This window comes from Rhinolophus sinicus, linkage group LG07 (genome assembly GCF_036562045.2).
Source record: "Rhinolophus sinicus isolate RSC01 linkage group LG07, ASM3656204v1, whole genome shotgun sequence".
Lineage (NCBI taxonomy): Eukaryota > Metazoa > Chordata > Mammalia > Chiroptera > Rhinolophidae > Rhinolophus > Rhinolophus sinicus.
Genome location: NC_133757.1, coordinates 68,218,906 through 68,241,036, shown reverse-complemented (window position 1 = coordinate 68,241,036; position 22,131 = coordinate 68,218,906). Strand labels below are relative to the sequence as shown.

The window sequence follows — 22,131 nt, the reverse complement described above, 5'->3', positions numbered from 1 at the left end:
ACGCCTGAGACCTCAAATGTATATGGAGAAACTGGCGGGGAAGTTAGGGAGGGCAAAGGGGTGATGACCCAAGAACTTAATGGGGGGAGGGGTTCTTGGGAAACCTGAGACACCTGGGCCACACCCGCCTCTCTGCCCGGCCACATAAGAGAGGGTCAGCCTGAAGGCCAGAGAGGGTCCCACCAGCTGGGTAGCACCATAGCTCAGACAGCCAGACAGGGACCCATTGCGCATGTGGGGCAGGGTCCACTATCACCCATGTCCTCGGGTGTGGCCCTGCCCACACTCACACCCCAGTCACCTGTTTCATTCCACCGGGGCCTCTACCCGGACCCTGACTCAGGCCCTCCATCCCCCGTCCAGTCCAGTCGCAGACCCACAGCCTGTAGCCACCAGGGTGGCAGGGCCATTGGCAGGACAGGCTGGAGTGGCCAAGGAGCCTAGTGGGTGACAGCCTCCCCAGGCAGGGACCCCTCCTTGTCCTCGGACCCTCAGCTGTACCCTGGTCTTCCCCATATACTCAGGGTCACTTCTGCCCATTAGCCAACCATCTGGTGACGAGATACTGGGGACAGAGTCAGAGTTTAGAAACTATGCTGGCAACTTGACAAATTTCATGTCGGTTAAACCTAGTAATAATAAGTGTGTGTTTGTACTTGGGATGTTCTCTTTTCACTTCAGTTTTCTATATACTTTGAGACAGAGTTTACAAACTTTAAACTCACTTTTTAAAAATATATTCACAGGGTTTTGCACCCATCACCTCTATTTAATAACAGAACATTCCATTACCCCAAAAAGAAACCCTGTCCCCATCAGCAGTCACCCCAAGCCCTCGACAACCACGAACCCACGTCCTGTCTGTGGACGTGCCTGTTCTGCACATTTCCCGTAAGTGGAATCACACTGTGTGGCCTGTGTGTCCGGCTTCTCTCATGAGCACCGTGTGTTCAAGGTCCATCACGTTGTGGCGAGTGTCAGCGCCTCCCTCCTTTTCATGGCCGAGTGACACCCCATGTGTGTGGGTGGGCCACGCTTGTCCACGGGTGGACACACAGGTTGTGTCCGCCTTGTGGCCATTGTGAAGTGAGCTGCAGTGGATGTGCGTGTGCAGGTCTCTCGGTGGACACCTAGCAGGGGCACTGCAGGGTCGTGTGGGGAGGGTGACCTCGGGGGAGGAACTGCTCACTGTTAGGCAGAGGCGCCTGCTGCATGTTCCCGTGTGTGCTGGAGGTTCCGATTTCTCTGCGTTCTTGCCAGCACTTGTCACTGTCGTCTGAGTGTAGCCGTCCCGTGGGTGTGCAGTGTGTGTCACTGGTTGTGACCTGCAGTTCCCTGTTGCCTGGTGGTGTCAAGCGTCATTTCATGGGTTTCTTGCCGTATGTACACTTCCCTTCCTGCTCACGGTGGCTATGGCCTGGTGGGGTGTCCCACAGAGCTCATTTCATTGTTGGGATTTATGTTGCCCCTGGGCTGTGGGGGAAAGACAGGGCAGGAGCTATGAAGGTAGGCTTATAGACTGCTCACCCACCTCGAGCCAGTGGGCTGCCTGGGCCCTCCTTGGCCAGCTCCCTCCTCTGGGCCTATATGGGGGGTTCTAAAACACAGTGGTTCCCCACTGGTCCTGCCAGCTTTGTGAGCCCCTGCTCACCAGCCCTGTCTGGTGCCTCCTCCATGCTATGTTGAGGGGGGCAGGGGCAGGTGGGAGGCAGGAAAGGGGCTTTAGTGCAGGCAGACCCCTTGGCAAGCCTGGAGGAGGAGGAGCAGGGAGGGCCCCTGTGGCCAGGAAGTGCTCCGGGGGCCCAGCCCCAGGGCCTTTGCCCATGCTAGGGCCCACCTGCAGTGCGCGGGAAGTGTTGAAGCCGGCTCCAGCACAGCTGGTGAAGGCCCGTGGGCCTGTGTGCAGGCTAAGGAGCTGGGGGCTAGGGGTTGGGCCTGCGAGGGCGTGGGGAGGGTTGTGCAGAGACGTGGGTTGGGCCTCAGTTTCCTTCCTGTGTCGTGGGGGCCTGTGCCCCTTAGAGTACTGCTGTGGGAACCTCAGGTGCAGCAGTGGGTCCCTACTAGGCCTACCAGTGAGGTGGGGGGCAGGTAGAACAGAACCTAGTGCACCAGTGGTCTGGGGAAACCGAGGCCAGGGCTGGGAGGGGCTATCTGGGTGTCCCAGCCTGTGCCCCCCCCACCCCCCCGCGACCCCCCCCCATCCTATCTGAACCCTGCCGGGCCATGGCTGACGGGTTCCTGGGGATAGGGTGCTCAGGGAAGGGGCGCCAGGAGCCCGCAGGGCAGGCGCGTTGTTGACAGCCTTCTGTGGCTGGATTCCGCCCCATACAGTAATTGTCCGCGCTGCCAGTAATCGCCCTGACTTACCAGGCAGACATCATTTCCTGAAAGTCAGCGGCCTTAGGGGAAGTGGGCGCCGGTGGTGACTAAACCAACATGCAAATGCAGCTGGGCTGGGAGAAGGGCTGGGAGAAGGCCCGTCCGCGCCCAGCACCCGCGGTCATGAGGGAGCGCTCCAGCGCCTTCCAGGGGACCTGCCTGTGGCCACACCATGTCCCAGCTGCGGTTCTGGCTGCAGTTTGCAGCGCTCAACAAGGTAACCTACTTGGCCCTGGGTGGGGGTGGGGGTGGGCCCGACCCCCTCCCACCTTGCAGGCAGATTGGGCCACCGGCGAACCGGGAGGGCCCTGAGGACCCCCGGCCCTTCCCCTCCTCCTCTCGGCCTCCCGGCAGCACAGCTTTGCTGGCAGCGGCAGCGGCTCTGCGGGAGTTTCCTGAGCGAAAGTGGTGGGGACAGGGTACGTGGGGCTCAATCCGGGAGGCGCCTCAAAATGAAAGTGCTTGTGGGAGGTGGGAGGGGCTGTCTGCTGGCCTCCAGTCCCTGGCTGTCCTGGGACGGCCATCAGTCATCAGGGTTCCGCTGGCTCTTTGGGCTGGGCTGGGATTGGACAGGTAGGAGTGGGTCCCGGCCCTCCTCGGACCCCTGTGGACCCACGCGGCTCTCCCGCCTGGTCCCATCTGAAGGGCATTTCTGGGGTTGGCTTCAGCCGGGAGGGGGTGCTGAGCCCTCCCAGGCCCCCGGGGGAGGCCCTGAGCCAGGTCCTATCCCAGTGGACTCGGAGTGGTATTCTGTGTGGGCAGCTCTACCAGATCCTGCCAGGTCCTCACCTGGTCCAGGGATCCCTGAAATGCTGTCGATACGGTGACCATGCACCCTCCTGGTCCCCCAGAACTGTTGGGGTGACCAGCCAGCTCCCTCCCCACTTGGGGGCTACAATGGAAGGAGCAGTGTTGGGGCCTGGGGTCCTGGGAACAGATGCTCCCGGTGGGGGCCCAGGAGGGCAGTTCTGGGTTCAGATGGTCTTGGATATCTGCTGGTGGTTGCTGGGAGTCAGGTTTCCACAGAGGCAGGCAGGTGGGTGGTCCACCAGGGAGGGGTCCTGTCTCACCCTCATCCAGCTGGCCACTCTGCACAGGGGATGGAGCTGGGGGGACTCCTGGGGGCCCCAACCCCCTGACCCCTGGTGACACACATGAGGCCCCTCCTCCCTTTGCCTGAGAATTGAGGGTCCCCCACTGGAGGCAGCTTCCATGGAGCTCCCACTTTTTAAATAACTTTATTTTAGGACAGTTTTAGATACACAGAATTACTGCGATGGTGCAGACCCCGTGTCCCCCACCCCATCCCCCTGTTCACACTTTCGTCAGTGCGGTACCTTTGTCACAACTGACGAGCCAGGACGAGACACCATTAATAACCAAAGTCCATATTTACTCGGATTTCCTCAGTTTCCCCTGACAGCTTCTCTCTGTCCCAGGTCCCCATCAGAATCCCACATGGCACTCTGTCGTTACGTCCCCTTTGGCCCCTCCTGTGTGGATGCTCTGAGCCGTCGTCTCCTGCAGGACATCCCCACTCTGGGGTTTTAGGTGTTTCCCCATGACTGCACTGAGGAACGTGCCCTGCTCATCCGTGACGTCAGGGTCCCTGCTGTCCCATGGGTCCTCACGGCTGACGTTGACCCTCGTTTCCTGGCCGGGGTGCTGGTCAGGCGTCCCCACTGAGAGTCCCTTCATCATCCACACTGTCCTCTTGGGAAGTGTAGCAGTGTGCTGCCCACAGGGATGGGGTCCCCCTGTGCACCCGATTTTTACCAGGGCTGTTCCTCCTCCTCTGCCCCTACATCCTGTCCACTACTCGGGGACTGGATGGCCCTCAGGAAGCAAGGCCACCTCTCAGGGCCCCAGGAGCTGGTGTCACTCTGACCAGGCTCGGGCAGTGCCCACCAGGAAGAGGATGCTCAGATGTGGCCTCAGGAGCTTCAGCAAAGACACGTGGCCGCCTCTATCTGCACCCAGGCCCCATCCTGGCCAGCCTACCAGGGTCTCTGCCCCTGTCACAGGGACCGGGGGGGCCAGCTTTTGCAGCCTGTCATCCGCCAGGCTCAAGCTGGACCACCTCTGACCCCAGCTGCCAGGGGAGGGCAGGGCCCAGCAGAGGTCCCAGTGGGCGAAGGGCAGGTCTCAGGTCTGCAGGACCAGACCTGCCCACGGCCACCTCAGTTTTCCCCAAGGCAGCTGCTCTGGCCTATTGAGTTGCTGGGGTCTTGCATAAGGGGGCTAAGTGCTCCAGAAGCGTCAAGGTGTGCCCCCTCTCACTCCTGTTTCTGTCCTGGGGCTCCAGGCCTTTATACACTTATCCAGGCGGCCTGAGCTGGTCCCGCCTCCTCCCCTGGACCTGCCCAGGCCGCAGGGTCCTAGGCTAGAGGCAGTGGGGGAGGCTGGGTCTGCCCGCCGAGGGTCCAGGCTGCTCTTAGCTAGGGGGCAAGGGTAAGAGCAGGCCTGGTGGTCTGAGCTCCCTCCTTGCTCACCTTGAGTGCAAGCGACCAACCCCTGTGGCTCCCTGTGTACACCCATGGCCAGGGCTCCTCCGGGCAGGGGAGAGGCCCAACAAGGCCCTGGCCTCATATCAGCCGACTTGGCCGAGGGTTGTGTTTCTTGCCTGTTCCCTGACCCCCGCTGGCACCTGGACCGGTCGTGTCCAGCAGATGGGCAGACTGAGGCTCTCGCGACCAGCTGTCCCCAAGGAGGCCGCTGGGTAGACTCCAGCCCTATCTCTGCCCCACCCCTTCCCTTGGGGCCCTGCTATCCTTTTGGTGCAGTGGGGGAGCCTGTCTCGTCCTGGCCGCCCAGGAATAGGGATCTGATTCCAGCACCGATCACTGGGGCATGTGGCCGGCCTGGGCTTGTTCCCAGCTGTGACCTCATGGGCACAACAGGTGGACTCCAGGCACAGGTGTCCCCTTCCTCCCTGGAGTCCACTAACTGAGCCCCCGGGACCCAAGACCCCCACTGGTCAGCTCATCTTCTTAGTCTTCCCCGCTGATTGGCGGGTCCCAACTTGCCTGGCCTTGGCCCTCCAGTGCCCCCAACTGGCTGGGACCGTGTAAGTGGTGCACTGGGTCTGGGGCTCCAGGGGGGTAGCTCCCCTGGCCCCTTGGGTCAAACCCACAGGGCCTACCTGCTCTGGGCAAAAAGCTCCCTGACTTGACTCTCCAAAAGGATGAGGGCCAGACATCGGCATGACTGGTCCCCTGCAGCCACAGCTGGGTGGGCTGGGGCCCCTCCCAGTGGAGGCAGCCAAGGGGTGCTCCCTCACCCCTGATCTGGGTCTGCACTCCCCCCAGCTCCCAGATCTCTCTCTGTAAAACGGTCACTGACTGCCCTCTCCAGGTGGCAGGCACAGCAGGGGGCTGTGGTAAGGGGCTCATTCCCGCTGACCCGGGAGCCGGAGGGGCTGGTCCCCACATGTCTCCGTGTCCAGAGCAGGCCAGACACACGCAGGCACGTGGTGCCTCTGATTAGGGGAGGGGGAGGGCCGCACAGACACCTCTGGTACTATGCCTGAGTTTCTTTAAATTCAGTTTTATAAATTGTGTGTAACCTTTGTGCAGCAGGCTTCCCCCGAAGATGTGGGGTCTCTCGAGTCCTGACAACCCTGCACTGGCGTCACCTCCTCCACAGTGACGGGCCAGGGAGGGCACAGGGCTGCTATCACCCTCTCCCAGTGTCATCTCAGTGGGGTCCAGTGCACAGCCATGGGGCCTGGCTTCTCTCATGAGCGTTGTGTTTTGAGGGTCTGGCCACGTTGTAGTGAGTGTCTGAGCCTCATTCCTCTCATGGTGGAGCAGCGTCCACTGCGTGGCTGGCTCTTGCGCACCTGCTGTGTGGCTGCCCTGCTGCGCCCTCACCCACCTGTCTTCTAGGACTCCTCGTACCTTGACGACCTCTCCAACGCCTCCATCTTCTCCTCGTCCGTGGACTCCCTCTCGGACATTGCCGACACACCCGACTTCCTGCCAGCCGACAGCCTCAGCCAGGTACCCACCATCTGGGATGTGAGCACTGGCCCCTCTGCCCACGACAAGGTCAGTGGCCCATTCACGGGCTGATCAGACACTGGTGAGGTTTTCGGTCTAGGGCCTTCATGGTTCCTACGTGGCTCAGAAAATGCAGGGTTTGCAGGGGAAGTTCCTGCTCTGGCCTCCTTGCCCCCTCTCAGCATAAGTCTTGTCATGGCCGGGTATCCCCGTACACCCGCCTCCAATGTCTCGGTCTCCACGCCCTGCTCTGTGCTGGGCCTGCTAGTGAGACAGGGCTCCCCAGGAGATGAGCTAAATGTCATTTGTGATACTAGTTCTCACCTAGGGTAGTCCTGCCCCCAGAGAACATTGTCTGAAGACATCTGTGATAGTCACGACTGCGGGTGTCCCTGCTATTGAGGGGATGAGGGCAGGGGTGCTGCTCAACACCCCACAGCGCCCAGGATGGCCCATCACAGAGAGTAACCAGGCCCTAATGTCAGCTATACCAAGGGGGAGACCCTGGGCTAGAGAAACAGTCACGTGATGGGCTAGAGACGGTTGGCAAGGAACAGTCCCTCTGGAGAGACCATGCGTCTCTGAGGACTGAGTGGTTCTGAGGGGAGCGGCCCCTTCCATCTGGTAGCTGGATGGAGACCTCAGAGCCTGCCGGTGGCCACACACTAGTAGACATGGATGGCATATACCCACCTGGCCACCTTGAAGGTCCTCAGTCCCCACAGGCCCATAGGAAGGGTCTGTGACTGGACAGCAGAACAGACGGATGTGCAGGGCCCAGCTTGGGGCCCAGAGGTAGACAGGAAGTGTCCAGGCAGCCCGGCAAGGTTCCCTGCCCTTGGCAGACTTGGTGGATGGCCTAGGCCTGTCCCTATGTCTGGTGCAGAGGCCCAGTGGGACAGTGGCATTGCCACGCCTCCCTGGGCCTTCTGCCTCTGCGGCTCCTAGCTCCTGGGAGGAGGGCGTGAGGGCAGCTGAAACCTGACGCCCACTGGGAACCCTGACTCAGCCTTCCAGGAACCTGGCTGAGGCTGTTTGTTTTTGTTAATTCAAAAAATAAGGAGACGGACTTGAGTATGGGATTCTGACTTCCTTGTACTTCGCTTCCATTTTATTTTATTTTTTTAAAGAACATTTTTTTTCTTTTTTAAATTAAACACTTCACGAGTTTGTGAGTCATCCTTGCTCAGGATGCTAAGTGGCTATGCTAATATTCTCTGTATCGTTCCAATGTTAGTGCAGCCGAAGGGAGCACTGGCCGTGTTCTGAACCTTTGAGAACAGCAAGAGTCATGAAAAGCAAGTCGGTTATCACGTGACTGAATCCCTTGGTGACCCTTGTCCCCCTGAGACCGTAAATGACACTGTGCTCTGGGGCACCCAGCACTCAGGGCCATCAGTCTCATGATCGTGGGGATGGGCAGGTTGAAAGCCAGGGTGTGACTCGGCCCTAATGGGTTTGGGTCTCCGGTGCCAGCCCATCTGTCTGCCCAGTCCTTAGGCCAGCCCGAGATGAGACTGGGGCCATCAGTCTCCCCAGGGTGGGACTGTGGTCTGGGACATCCACATGAGGGCATTCCAGCCAGTTCACCCTGCAGAGGCCCCCACCCCCACGGGCCACCTGTACACCAAGTGCTGGGGGCCAGCTAGGGAGAGATGAGGCATGGCCACCACCATGCCAGGGTCACAGGGGTGAGTGGCCCAGTCCACAGGGCCCCAGGCCCCTCTACTGGGCCCCTAGGATGGTCCTGCTGGCTCTTGTCCCATCCCCCATATATCCTACCACATTCCCTGAGTGCTCGTGCCTGGCACACAGTAGGTCTTGGCCACCAGACCCCAGGAAGGCCTGTCCTCAGCCTGGACCTCAAGGGGAGGGCTCTGTCCTTCACCAGAACCAGCTGGCAAGCAGTAGGAAGGAGGCAAGCAGCTGGGCAGAAGGAGGGGCACGAGGATGGCGTGGAAAGCCCCCGGTGGCCAAGCCGGTGGGCCCATTGAGTTGCTTCCTGTACACAGCTGGCCTGCAGGCTCATGTCCACTCTCCCCTCCAGTTGTTCCTGCCCAGCGGGCCGTTTACAGGCCTCGAGGAGCCCGTTTCCTCTCTCCCCAGCACCCCACTTCTTGTCAGCTACCAGGTGAGCTGGGTCTCTTCCCCAGCCCTGCCCACTGCCCTTCCTAGGACTAAGGAGGGCCATTCACACTCACACACCTGCCGTGTGTCAGACCCTGGGCTGGCTTAGAAGCTGGGTCTGCCCATTTTACAGATGGGAAACTGAAGTCCCAGGAGGCTCCATGTTGTGGGGATTGGGAGGCAAGGCAGGCCCTCTACCCTACTGCCCCCATCATTGGCTTGGCTGGTGGACCAGGTCCCTGCTCCTTGGGGGGAGGCTGGCTATGCTAGGTGGATGGACAGTCCCCACCCTGAGGACACTGGCCTTTAGTCTCAGACTCAGCCAGAGGAGGAGGACGACGCGGAGGAGGATGAAGCTGAGGACCTGGGCCACACAGAGATCTACGCTGACTATGTGCCATCCAAGTGTGAGTGCATGGCCGCCCCTTCCCCTCGCATGCCCAGGACACCCCCAGCAGACCTCGGGGCTCCTGCTCCATGGTCCCTGAAGCAGTGAAGGCGGCCCGGTAGGGGTGAAGGGGAGGGGCAGTGGTATCCAAACCTGGCACAAAACGATGTAGCACAGAGGGTTCAGTGGAAAATAAGCCCACTTCCTACTGGCCTAGCGAGCATTTCATGGGTCTGCCCCCCATCCTACCTGCAAAGCAGTGATAGGCCCCCTCTCTCCATCCTGGTCTGCCCCTCACCCTTCTGGGAGCATCCCCACCCCCATCCTGGTCGCCAGCTGCTGACCCTGACACCCTGATCACTCCCCTCCAGCCAAGATTGGGATGCAGCACCCAGACCGTGTGGTGGAGACCAGCACATTGTCCAGCGTCCCGCCCCCGGACATCACCTACACCCTCGCCCTGCCTGCCTCGGACAGCGGGGTCCTGTCCGCCCTGCAGCTGGAGGCTATCACCTACGCCTGCCAGGTGACCCCAGGGTCTCCCAACTGACCCCCTCCCGCATGGGGGTGTCTCAGTGCCCACCTGATCCCGTCCCGAGTGGGGGATCCTGACTGCTTCCCCCACACAGCAACACGAGGTCCTGCTCCCCAGCGGGCAGCGCGCAGGCTTCCTCATCGGTGATGGTGCGGGCGTGGGCAAGGGGCGCACGGTGGCCGGCATAATCCTGGAGAACTACTTGCGGGGCCGCAAGAAGTCCCTGTGGTGAGCGTCCTCTTGTATGCAGGGCCGTGGTGGGGGGCGGGGGGAGCGGGGCCTTGACACCCGCCGGCCTTCACCACCCCAGGTTCAGCGTCTCCAACGATCTCAAGTACGATGCGGAGCGGGACCTGCGGGACATCGACGCCCCCAGCATCGCAGTGCACGCGTTGAACAAGGTGGGTGCATCTCCCTGCCCATCGCCCAGTTTGGGGGTTCCCCTGTGCTCCGGCGCTCACACAGGCCTACGCCTCTCCCCAGATCAAGTACGGCGACAACACTACCTCAGAGGGCGTCCTGTTCGCCACCTACTCCGCCCTGATCGGGGAAAGCCAGGCCGGTGGGCAGCACCGCACACGAATCCGGCAGATCCTCGAGTGGTGTGGGGTGGCCTTCGATGGCGTGGTATCCTGGCAGGGCGAGGGGCGGGGCCGAGGGGAGGGAGGTGGGGCTGGAAGAGGGGGCCAAGAGGAGGGGCTGATAGGCCTTGAGTTGGGGGTCTTGGGGACCGAGCAGGACGCTGGAGGGATGCAGGGAGCCGGGGCTGCCTGGGATGGCACCAGTGCAGGAGGAGTTCCGGTCAGAGGACTGCTCCCAGGGCTCTCCCCCAGTGACCGCTGCCATCATCCCTCGCGGTGTGGCTTCACTTCTGGCTCCATCCTACTGGACTATGATGGGACCGGCACCGCAGACTCCGAGTGGTGTTTGGTGGCAGGAAGGTGCCACCCAGGGGGAGGTGTGGGGCGCCTAGCACCTTCTCCTGCCCACCCCGCAGGATTGGGGGGTTTTTCTCTCCCTCCTCTCTCAAAACTTGGACAACTTTTCTGCTCTGCAGCGTGCGGCCCTGGGCTCGCCTGGTGCTCTGATGGCCTTGGGGGAATCCTGTGGGCTGCCTGCCCTCCTGTACGCCGCCTCCCCAGGTTGTCCCCCATGTGCCATCTCACATCACTGTTCTCCCCGCCTGAGCCCCAGGCGGGTTTGCTGGCCACTGCACTTCATGTTGCTCTGTCCTGTCCTTATTTGATCATTCCCCATCACGGGGACTTTCTGGGTGTTTCTAAGCCTCTGCATTAGCACAGCCTGGTGCGCATCCTGTCACCCTTTCTCATTGTGTCCTCGGGGCCATCCCCAGAAGTGGAGTAACTGACGCTCCTGGCCCGAGTCAGAGAAAGGAAGGGAGACGTGGACCTCGTGTGTACTTTCTGGTCACGTGGAAAAGTATGGATTTACTGGTTAGACACCTGCTTTAGCACAGAACACCTCCCAGGTTCAGAAAGAAGAAACGAGGTGACTGGTGCATCCTGGGCACCTGTGTGACAACTTGCACAGCCTGGGGGAAACGATAGTGTAAAAAAAACACACAGAATTATTAACATTCGTCCCCAGGGTCTGCTTGATCAGCACCAGATTCCCATTTTCTCTGGGATTTCGTAAATCTTCTGTCAGTCCTTTGATACATATCATGTGTACATATGTATAGACACCCACTTCGTTTTTAAAATAGGCTCATTATAGGTATACTTGCCTATAATTTTTTTCTCTTAAAATGTTAAGAACTTTGTACATCTTCCAATTTGTTTCTTCAGGGTCACTTTTTTAACCGATCAGTGTAGATTTGTGCAGAGTCATACAGAGAGACCCCAGCTCCCCATGCAATCAGTCATGGCCCACCCCTCTTATTCAGGGGCCTTCTTCATGCTCATTTGTACACATCTGTGTCAGCGTTGTCTGTAAGGTCTTTTCGAGACCATCACACGCCACATTTCCTTCAGTCACCTAGGGTCCTAGAGGCTATTTCCCACTCACCCTGGTGGCCTCACACACCCCAAGGCTCTCACCTGTGGTCAGAAACTGCCCCCCAGGTGCCTTGCTGAGCTCCCCCAGCTAGGAAGTGGCAGACTGGGGCAGCCACATCCCAGAACAGTCCTTAACCCATGCCTGCCCCAGATCGTGTTTGATGAGTGCCACAAAGCCAAGAACGCCAGCTCCACCAAGATGGGCAAGGCCGTGCTGGACCTACAGAACAAGCTTCCCCTGGCCAGGGTGGTCTACGCCAGCGCTACCGGTGAGGGGCAGCTGCCAGGGGCAGGGAGGGAGCCTGATCGCACGTGCTGTCATCAATTAGCGATGTCTGTCCTGGTGCAGCCATGGAGGGCATCCCATGTGCCATCTGTTGGCCTTGCTGGCCTGCACCTCTGGCCCTAGGAGGCACCCTGCAACCTGGCCCAAAGGCAGAGCTCTTCCCTCCAGGCCAGTGGTACCTTCCACAGCTCAGGTGTCAACCACTATCAGAGCCTCCTCTCTGCCAACTTTCCAGCACCCTAGCACCCCTGGCTGTAGGTGCTTTCCTGGGACCCTCAGGTCCCCGTACCTTGTCCTTGGGTCATTTCTGGGGCCATGTACATGGCCCCCCAACCTTGCTGGGCCAGAGGAGCTGACAGTGACTCCTACCCCCACCATCCCCAGGTGCCTCTGAGCCCCGAAACATGATCTACATGAGCCGCCTGGGCATCTGGGGTGAGGGCACGCCCTTCCGAACCTTTGAGGAGTTTCTGCATGCCATTGAGAAGAGGTGAGTGCCACTCTGCCCATGACGGAGGCAGCGGGGGTGCCCACTGAGGACCCTGGTTGTGACACACCGAGGCCTGGTGTCTGTGTGCCCGTGCTGCGTCCCTGCCCATACTCCTACAGCAACGAGAGGGATCTTAAAATACAAATCACACCCTTTCTCTTCCCAGCGCTTCCCAGCACTCTAGAGGACAGAGGCCCTCCATGCTTTTCCCTCATCTCCCCTCTCCTCAGTCCAGGAAGATCAGGCTGATGGGAGCACAGTGCCTTTGCACATGCTCTCTGCACTCCTTCTGTGCACCTGGCCCTTCCTCACCCTCCAGGGCTCAGCTCCCGGTATCAGCCCCTCCCTGGAGGGGCCTCATTACTCGGTGAGACCCAGCATATCCTCAGGCAGCCCTGTCTTCTTCCACAGAGGCGTGGGTGCCATGGAGATCGTGGCCATGGACATGAAGGTCAGTGGCATGTACATCGCACGCCAGCTCAGCTTCAATGGCGTCACCTTCCGCATTGAGGAGATCCCACTGGACCCGGCTTTTGAGTGTGTCTACAACCGTGCAGCACTGCTGGTGAGCCAGCTGTCTGGGGTCTCTGACTTCATGGACACAACTGCATTTCCCCTAGACTTACAGCCCTGTCACCTTTAGCATCTGTCCTTAAAGATGCCACAGGGGTTCATCAGGTCACAGAAAGGAGGAATCAGCCAGCCCGCCTGCTGTGGTCTTTGGCTGGAGTCCAGCGACTCTGTTCTTTTCAAGGCAGGGATTCTTAAGTGACTGTAGTGATATGGGCACACAGCCGGGCCCCGCCACCGCACCATGTCACGAGTACTTGCCCCCAGGCTCTTTGCCGTGTTCACGTCTCTGTGCGCTATAGCTTGGACCTCATCCTCACCATCCCCTCCATGTGCAGATGGGTTCCTATGTCCTCACTATCACACCCACATGGGACGAGCTTTGAGCATGGGCCCTGCCCATGCTGCATATTTAGCTCAAACCAAGATGGGGTCTGCCCCTCGCACACTGGGGCTGGGTCATCTCTTGGGGGGTCATCTCTGTTCTTTTCATCCTGCACACTGTGGGTGCTGAGCAGCATCCCTGCCCCACCCACTCGATGCCAGGAGCACCCCCAGTCGCGACCACCACAGACGTCCCCAGACATCGTGCCCAGTGTGCCCTGGGAGCAGAATCGACCCCCTGGTCTAAAATGTTAGGAGTGGAGTGACTGCTGGTAGGAGTCACAGCAGATGTCCCCATGGCTTCCTGAAATTTTAGCCCACCCACCCTGTGCCAATCTCACTGTGGCCTTATAGGCACCACAAGTCTTGGTTTTTTTAACATTTCTGACTGCCCAGGTATCTACAGAGCCCCTACTCCGGCCCCCCATTCTAGTAGGGTGGGAGCTGGGGGCAGCAGAGCAGTGGCGAGCTCAGGCAGCATGTGGCTGTCATTGCAGTGGGCCGAGGCCCTGGGCGTGTTCCAGCAGGCAGCCGACTGGATCGGCCTGGAGTCCCGCAAGTCGCTATGGGGTCAGTTCTGGTCGGCTCACCAGCGCTTCTTTAAGTACCTGTGTGTGGCTGCCAAGGTGCGCCGGCTGGTGGAGCTGGCACGGCAGGAGCTGGCCCAGGACAAGGTGAGCAGGTGGCAATGATGGCTGGGCCCTCGGGGCCGGGCAGGGACTGAGACCACATAGCTGTTCCCGGGACCCTGCCTCCATGCCTGAGGGCTGAGCAGGCAGAACTGGCACATATCTGTCTCACGGTCACAAGCCCCAGAGAGCATGGCTGGGCTGAGCCCAGGAGGACGGGTGGGATTGGGGAGCTGACGTCCAAAAGATCCCAGTCCTACCCCACTTGAGCCCCCTGCAGCAGGTGCATGTGTGGCCTTGCCCCTGGTTCTTGTCCAAGCTGGGCTGGCATGGCCCCAGAAAGAACGGGCTGGGGAGTAGTGAGGGAGCCCAGGAGGGCGGAGGCTGGCTGCTGTGTGGGGTTCCCAGGTGGGACTGGGCGTGTCGAGGGCCTGGCAGCCAGTGGGACACAAAGGATGGAAGGAGGGAGAAACTCAGGCAGACTGGGTTTCTGGCTGTGGGGGCTTCCCTGTGGGCCCCTCTGGGGCCATGCTCCAGGGCTGGGATGGGGGTCCCAGCACCTGCTCACCCCCATCCCATCCCCCTCAGTGCGTGGTCATCGGGCTGCAGTCCACTGGCGAGGCACGGACTCGGGAGGTACTGGACGAGAAGGACGGGCAGCTTGACTGCTTCGTCTCAGCTGCGGAGTGAGTCACGCCTGTGGAGGGAGGGGTTGCCACCCCTAGGACCCGTCACCTGTGGCTCACTGGGTCTCCCTGGTGGTGACCTGGCCCTGCCCTGTGATCCCACATGTGGGAGACTGGGGGTGAGATGCTGAGCCCTGTCCTTGGAGACCTCAGGCCCAACTTAGTTGTAAAGCCACAAGGATTAATCATGGCCACTCACAGAGCAAGGGTGTGAGGGTGTCAGGGGTGGTCCCAAGATTTCAGACCAAGGCTTCCAGGAGCCCATCCTCCAACTTGGGGATGGTACTGTTTTAAGGAGGACTCCTTGGAATTTAGGGGCTGGGCTTCAGTATCCCCAAAACCCCCAGCCTCTCTTCCCAGCCCATAGTGAGCAAAAGTCCCAGCGTGAGGCCACTCTCATCCCAGCTCCTCTTCCATGCCCAGCGTTGCCTCCCTACTCCAGGAAGCCCCCTGCCCCTCACACCTACCCCACCTGCCCCAATCCTAGGAGCCACTGCATGTGGCCGCCTCCTTGCCCCTTGGAAGAGGTCAGCCCCCCAGCCCCACACAGTCCATCGCAGCAAAACTGCTCACTGTAGCCATGGGTTCATTGAATGTGGGTTGAGTGAGACCCTGCGCCAAGGTCCTCGGAACATGCACAGGTAGAGGCCCTTCCGGTCTCCTGGCGGACAGCACACCGTCCTCATAGTGAGAATAAACTGCTTCTCACTCTCAGGGGCGTCTTTCTGTCACTAATTCAGAAGCATTTTCCTTCAACCAAAAGAAAGCGAGACAGAGGAGTGGGCAGTAAAAGAAAACGTAAGTGCCCCACCTCACCCGCCTGCTTCAGCTTGTACTGCTCCTGGGCCTCCCGCCCATCCTCCTTCCCGCTGACTCCCTGCAGCCCCTCCTTTCTGAGCATGTCCCAAGCCAGCCAGTTACTCCCACTGGTCCCTCTACTGCAGGCCTGACCACCACCCCACCTCATTCCTCAGGCAGCCCTAGGGTGGGGGCTCCCCTTTCCCAGCATCCACTTGCAAAGGAAGGCTAGGGAAGGGGGAAAGCACAGACCTCTTGCAAGATGGCACCGGGAGGCTGTCCGTAGGTTCCCAAGAGAAACCCGTAAGGGCAGCCCCCAGCTGCACTGCCCGTGTGCATTGCCATGAGCTGGACCCTAGGCCTTGCCCAGGTGACCCTGGCTTGTCTCTGCAGGGCGGCCCCGGGGCCGAGGGGCCAAGGCATCCAGGCAGGTGGCCGAGGCGGTGGGTGTGATCCGCATCAGCGATGACAGCAGCACGGAGTCGGATGCTGGCCTGGACAGTGACTTCCACTCCTCCCCCGAGTCCCTGGCAGATGACGACGTGGTCATCGTGGACACCGTGGGGCTCCCGGCTGACGACCGGGGTGAGGCCCATGGCCCAGAGCTTCCCCACCTTGCAGATGGGGGACACGGGTTCAGCTCAGAGGGTCAGTCAGTGGCAGTGCTGGGCTCACAGGGATAGTCTGGGGTGAGGGTGAATGTGTGCACCCCTGTACCTCTCTGCACCTGTATCTGGAACTGGCAGGGCCCTCCTCATCCTGCAGGGCCCAGGGCTCAGTTCCACTGGGAGTGGGGCTATGGGCGGCCCAAATGGCTGGTAGCCCCTGACCCTCTGCCCCGCAGGTCCCCTGTGCCCCCCACAGCGAGACCAGCATGGCCCCGGCATCCTGGAGCGGGTGGAGCGGCTGAAACAGGACCTGCTGGCCAAGGTTCGGGCGCTGGGTCGGGAGCTGCCCGTCAACACCCTGGATGAGCTCATCGACCAGCTTGGAGGCCCTGAGCATGTGGCAGAGGTGAGCTCAGGAGCTACCCCCACCCGTCTCAGGCTGTGGCACCCCCTGGTGGCCATGCCAAGTCCCTGCCAGCACCGGAGGTCAGGGGGCAACTGCAGGGTCCAGTGTCCAGTGGGGGAGCATGCCCACATCACCTGACACCCCCATGTGCCCCTGGACCTCTGGGTATGGGTGTGGTCTCAGGCCCCAGGCTGGAACCCCCACCAGTCTTCCCTGGCCATCTTCCCTTTCCACCTGCACTGTACTCTTTTCTGGGATGTCCCTGTGGTGCCACCTCAAATCCATTGTGGCTCCAGACTTCTGGTTTACTATAAAAGACTGAGGTAGTGACAGTCCCTGTCATGCGCCCCATGAGCAGCCTGAACCCCGAGTCCACAGCCCCCCCCCACACATACACACCCAGAGGTGGGGGCAGGGCACAGGAGGGAGACAGGAAAACAGTTATGTGGGAACCAGCTCCTGGGCAGCCACAGAGGCTGACAACCTGTCCCTTGCCCTTGGCCCTGCCACAGATGACCGGCAGGAAGGGCCGTGTGGTGTCCAGGCCCGACAGGACGGTGGCCTTCGAGTCACGGGGGGAGCAGGGCCTCTCCATCGAGCACGTGAACCTCAGAGAGAAGGAACGCTTCATGAGCGGGGAGAAGGTGCGGGCCGCCAGGCAAGGACAGGCCATGGGGGCGGAGCCTGTGTGGCCCCGCTGCTGGGGGAGGCACAGGGGTCCTGAGTCCTGAGGGGCTGGCTAAGGGACCACCCACCACCCCAGTCTGTGTGTGCGTGTGCATGTGCGTGCATATGTGTGCGTGTGTGCGCATGCGCGCACATCTGCATTCCATGTGTGGGCACCCACAGACTTCTCTGGCTACCCCACCTTCAGTTCCCCTGGAAGCCGCCTGTGGAAACTCAGTCGGATGGCTACTCCCTCCATGAGCAACGTGGGGATGGTGTACACTCCATTCTAAGACCACATGCCCCTCCCCCCACAGACACTTGCCTCAACTTGCTGTGTGGGTCACCCACACACATCAGGGTGACCCAGGGTGTGTGGGGTGCTCTGGTGAGGAGCAGGTGGCTGTCCACCCTACCGACTCATCCCATCCTCATCCTCCCAGCTCGTGGCCATCATCTCAGAGGCCTCCAGCTCTGGTGTTTCCCTCCAAGCCGACCGCCGTGTCCAGAACCAGCGGCGCCGGGTCCACATGACACTTGAGCTGCCCTGGAGTGCTGACCGCGCCATCCAGCAGTTTGGTGAGCCGCAGCCCCGCCCCAGGCCAACCCTGCCCAGCCCCCCCCCCCACTTGCCTTGGTCCTACCCTGCTCTGCCGGGCCAGCTGGTCCCTGAGAAGCCCCTCTGTCTCCAGGCCGGACCCACCGGTCCAACCAGGTCTCAGCGCCGGAATACATCTTCCTCATATCCGAGCTGGCCGGGGAGCGCAGGTTTGCCTCCATCGTCGCCAAGCGGCTGGAGAGCCTGGTGAGTGGGGGTGGGGAGTGCTGGTCAGGGCAGAGGCTAGTGGGGGGAATTTCCCGAGGAGGGGAGCAGGGAGGAACATGGGCAGTGTGTGACAGCACTTCATCCTGGTCAGGGGGCTCTGACTCATGGGGACCGCCGTGCCACCGAGTCCCGCGACCTGAGCAAGTACAACTTTGAGAACAAGGTACTCTGGGAGAGAAGGGGCCGGGAGAAGAGGGGTCCATAGTGCCCGAGTCCAGCCTCTGACCTAGTCCCTCCACTCAGTATGGCGCCCGGGCCCTCAGCTGCGTTCTCACCACCATCCTGAGCCAGATGGAGAGCAAGGTGCCCCTGCCCCAGGGCTACCCTGGAGGGGACACCGCCTTCTTCCGGGGTGAGCTGTGTGCATGGCGCTTGGGAGTCTCCCTGGGGGAGCAGTTTGGGACACCGGATTGGTAGACTGGATTTGTGTCCAAAGATATCTCCAACACACACTCACCAAGGGGACACCGGTGGCAAGGGAACCCCCAGGCAGGCTGGGGCAAGAGGCATGTGTGAAAGCCCTCCCTTCCTGCAGACATGAAGCAAGGTCTGCTGTCAGTCGGCATCGGTGCGCGGGAGTCCAGGTCTGGCTGCCTGGATGTGGAGAAAGGTGAGTTCCCCCACACCCCCCAGGTGGCCTGGGTGGAGATGTGCTGGACGTGACAAAGCCTGAGGCCCCTCCCGCCTCCGCAGACTGCTCTATCACCAAGTTCCTCAACCGCATCCTGGGGCTGGAGGTACACAAGCAAAACGCGCTCTTCCAGTACTTCTCTGACACGTTCGACCACCTCATCGAGATGGATAAGAAGGAGGGCAAATACGACATGGGCATCCTGGGTGAGTGCCACCAAGGGAAGGGGTGGGCCTAATGGAACTGACAGCTGGTACCCCACAGTCCAGGCCCTCACCAAGAACACCAAGGGACAGGGGCCTCCTGCCAGTAAAACTTTATTCATAAAATCAAGAGAGGTCAGTCTGCTGACCCCTACTTAATTGTCCCCAGGACTGCTGTGCAGAGAGGGGCACCGAGGGGCACATTGTGTGTGGTCACACCTGGCGTAAGTGGCCAGCAGGGAGCTTTTGGCATCCCAGGTCGTCACACTGCAGGGGCCACTCGCCATCCAGGGTGCTGGACAAGGTTGGGGGACGGGCTGGCTCTGCTGGAGGACCCCCCCTTCTTAGCACCTCCAAGATCCTGTGATTGACGTCCCCCAAAGCCCAGAACCTGGAGCCTGCTGAGCCACACCAGGCCCAGGGCATGCTGAGACCCACGGAGCAAGGAACTGCACAGCCCCCAAACGGGACCCCACTCACCCCTGTGTCCTCTCCCCAGACCTCGCTCCAGGCATCGACGAGATCTACGAGGAGAGCCAGCAGGTATTCCTGGCCCCTGGACACCCGCAGGACGGGCAGGTGGTTTTCTACAAGGTTAGTGGACATTGGCCCTCCCCTGCCCTCCCACCCCTACCCCAGCTGCTGCCCTGCCTAATGTCTATGTGCGGTGGCAGATCAGCGTGGACCGCGGCCTGAAGTGGGAGGAGGCATACGCCAGGTCACTGGAGCTGACAGGTCCCCATGACGGCTTCTATCTCTCCTATAAGGTGGGCACCTGCCTCCAACATGTCCCTGGGGGTAGGATCCCAGATATGGGAATGGGGAGGGCGCTGGGAGACGGGGACAGCACAGAGGGCTGTGGTCTGGTGTCCAGTCACCCACCCTCCTGGCATGGACGCTGTGGGGACCCCCCACTGGGGAAGTACAGTGGCCTGCGCAGGCCTCACACACCCTCCTGCCCAGGTTCGAGGCAACAAGCCAAGCTGCCTCCTGGCAGAGCAGAACCACAGCAAGCTCTTCACCCTGTACAAGCCCAACATCGGCCGGCAGAGTCAGCTGGAGACCTTCGACAGCCTGTGTCGGAAGTTCCACCGGGTAGGGGCAGGGGCAGGGGAGGAGGCAGGCAGGGAGGCCCCAGGATGTGCATGTCACTGGGCATATGTACCCCTATTACTTTAGCTGCCCCTGCTGCAGTCTCCAAGCCAGCTCTCCATGCGTAGCCCAGCTGGCCACCAGGAGGTAGCTGCCAGGTGCAGGACGAGCCAGTCTGAGGCACTGCAGGCCTCAGTTTCCCCGCTGGAAGCACTGGAAGCGTGGATGGGCTGCTCGTCCAGGATCTCACTTGGCCGTGTGTCCCTAGGTGACGGCAGAGGAGGCCAGGGAGCCCTGGGAGAACAGCTACACCTTGTCGCTGAGGCACTGCAGCCACACCACTTGGTGAGGGCCGGCGGTGGAGGGAGGAGAGGCGCATTGGACATCCCTACCCCATCGTCTCTGGGCAGCTTTACGAGGAATGGTCCCTATACACCACATAGGCGAGGGGGCCCATTGGGCATGTGGGACATTCCAGGACCCCTGAGGAGGTGGCACCACAGCCCAGATTTAAGATACCAGCCAAACTAGGAGGGGGGAGGAGCCCGCAGGTGTCGTGCAGAACCTGGGAGGGTGATGGAGGGAAGGATTGGAGCAGGACCTGCAGGAGCGGTGTGTGGATGGAGCCTGCGGGGTGTGTGGGGTGGACGCTTGGGGCTCCGGGTGTCTGAATCGCCCTTCCTGCCCCGCCCCCCTTCCCGCACAGGAGCCGGCCCTGCCGGCTGGTGCAGGAGGGCAAGGACTGCGTGCAGGGCCTCCGCCTGCGGCACCACTACATGCTATGCGGGGCTCTGCTGCGCGTGTGGGGCCGCATCGCCGCTGTTATCGCCGACGTCACCAGCAGCAGCTACCTGCAGATCGTGCGCCTCAAGACCAAGGACAAGAAGAAGCAAGTTGGTGAGCAGGCGGGTTGGCCCGCTGGCAGGGCTTGGGGTGCATGTGTGGAGGTGGGGCCGCACCCGAGCTCCTGACCTGCAATCCCCGCACGCTCCACAGGCATCAAGATCCCCGAGGCCTGTGTGCACCGTGTGCTGCAGGAGCTGCAGCTCATGGACGCGGATGTGAAGCGCAAGAACACCCAGGGCCAGGTCTTCCCAGCGCCGCTGCCACCCCTGCGCCCGCTCTCGCTGCCCTGCGGCCCTGGCGAGGTCCTGGACCTCACATACAGCCCGCCGGCCCAGACCTTCCCAGCGCCCTCGCCCTTCACCTTCCCGCTGCCGGCAGAGCCCGCCCCCGGCCCCACCGCCAGCCTGCTGCTGGGCGCCCCCTCCGCGCCCGACCCCGCAGCCCTCGTGCACCGCCAGGGCTGCGACATCAACTTCAAGGAGGTGCTGGAGGATATGCTGCGCTCCCTCAACGCTGTGCCAGCCCCGGAGCCGCTGGGGCCGCTGGGCGGCGGTGCAGGGCCCGCGGGCGCTCCGGGAGCCGGTGGGGGCCCCGAGCGACAGAGTGTCATCCAGTTCAGCCCTCCCTTCCCCAACTCCTAGGCCTGGGCCGCGGATGTGCTTCCTGGATGCAATTTATCTGTAGTAAGCCACTTTTACATGGACACAGGCAAGGTCTTGTACCCAAGCGGGTGGTGAGCAGGGCTCAGGTCCCTCTGCCGACTACTGAGAGGAAGGGGGGCAGGGTGCCCCTCCTCCAGCCCATCGAGGCCTCCACTGCAGTGCCTTCCCCCTGCCAGTGCCTGGGCAGACCCTTCAAGATGCTGCCATCCTGTGGGGCCTTCTGAGGCCCTGCCTGGTGGGGCAGCGGATCTGCACGTCCCACTCAGGACCACTCCAGGCCAGGGGCTCTGGCAGAGCCTGAGGGTGGGGCCCAGGGGCCACCCTCTGTGCCTCTCTCCTCTCCTGCCCTCCAGGCCTGGGCCGGACTCCCCTCCCCACCCACCCCTCCAGGCCTGGAAAGGCTGGAACCCCTGAAATACACAAAACTGGGTGGCCCCAAGAGCTGGAAACTCAGGAAACCCCCGGTGCTCAGGGCCCCACCTTCTCTGGGGGGCTTTGTGGGGCAGACCCCCGTTAATATATGCAATCCCCCTTCCCTGCTATCTGCTCCCTAAATTATTGCCCAGCTGCCACTCCCAGGGCTCAGAATCTGCCTGTGGAGCTGGCGGGGTGGGTGACCCCTGGTTTCTATGTGTATTTATAATTCAAGTGTATATATGTAAAGAGATCTTTTTTAAATATATGTGCCTTTTCACTACTTCCCAGGCTGTCTGCTCCTCAGGCCTACAGGGACAGTGAGGAGGGAAGGTAGGGGAGCTCTGCATGTCTCCTCCAGGAGGGGCATTTAGGAGGAAGAGGTGCCTGGCCCCCCCTTGGAGAATGAGGTCATGGGGTGGCTGCTGCCTGCGGAGGGTGGGAGTCTGGGGTGTGTGTGTGTGTAACAAGCCCACACCCCATGAG

The 22,131-nt window shown here is 61.1% G+C and overlaps 1 protein-coding gene and 1 non-coding gene across 9 annotated transcripts in view; one reads left to right on the top strand and one right to left on the bottom strand.

The window, feature by feature from the left end:
* SBNO2 (strawberry notch homolog 2) overlaps positions 1–21,928 on the top strand; it is a 51,430-nt gene extending 29,502 nt beyond the window's left edge. For 4 of the 8 annotated variants that reach the window (XM_074337394.1, XM_074337393.1, XM_019744065.2 and 1 more), the window contains exons 5-32: positions 6,267–6,428; positions 8,428–8,511; positions 8,818–8,914; positions 9,267–9,421; positions 9,525–9,658; positions 9,741–9,831; positions 9,914–10,057; positions 11,600–11,717; positions 12,119–12,224; positions 12,636–12,789; positions 13,676–13,852; positions 14,396–14,493; positions 15,209–15,291; positions 15,685–15,876; positions 16,136–16,305; positions 16,818–16,949; positions 17,415–17,550; positions 17,664–17,776; positions 17,889–17,960; positions 18,041–18,149; positions 18,333–18,407; positions 18,491–18,634; positions 19,131–19,225; positions 19,306–19,398; positions 19,595–19,726; positions 19,992–20,068; positions 20,430–20,620; positions 20,720–21,928. In XM_074337394.1, the coding sequence (XP_074193495.1) occupies positions 6,267–6,428; positions 8,428–8,511; positions 8,818–8,914; positions 9,267–9,421; positions 9,525–9,658; positions 9,741–9,831; positions 9,914–10,057; positions 11,600–11,717; positions 12,119–12,224; positions 12,636–12,789; positions 13,676–13,852; positions 14,396–14,493; positions 15,209–15,291; positions 15,685–15,876; positions 16,136–16,305; positions 16,818–16,949; positions 17,415–17,550; positions 17,664–17,776; positions 17,889–17,960; positions 18,041–18,149; positions 18,333–18,407; positions 18,491–18,634; positions 19,131–19,225; positions 19,306–19,398; positions 19,595–19,726; positions 19,992–20,068; positions 20,430–20,620; positions 20,720–21,210 (3,825 nt within the window). In that variant the 3' untranslated portion in view covers positions 21,211–21,928. Of the gene's footprint in view, positions 1–2,456; positions 2,597–6,266; positions 6,429–8,427; positions 8,512–8,817; positions 8,915–9,266; positions 9,422–9,524; positions 9,659–9,740; positions 9,832–9,913; positions 10,058–11,599; positions 11,718–12,118; positions 12,225–12,635; positions 12,790–13,675; positions 13,853–14,395; positions 14,494–15,208; positions 15,292–15,684; positions 15,877–16,135; positions 16,306–16,817; positions 16,950–17,414; positions 17,551–17,663; positions 17,777–17,888; positions 17,961–18,040; positions 18,150–18,332; positions 18,408–18,490; positions 18,635–19,130; positions 19,226–19,305; positions 19,399–19,594; positions 19,727–19,991; positions 20,069–20,429; positions 20,621–20,719 lie in introns of those variants that run through there. The other 4 variants (XM_074337395.1, XM_019744066.2, XM_019744062.2 and 1 more) reach the window with 4 other exon arrangements.
* On the bottom strand, positions 7,526–7,633 carry LOC141572957 (U6 spliceosomal RNA). The gene has a single exon (XR_012498546.1). It is a non-coding gene; the product is annotated as a U6 spliceosomal RNA (small nuclear RNA).
* Positions 21,929–22,131: the final 203 nt, after the last annotated feature.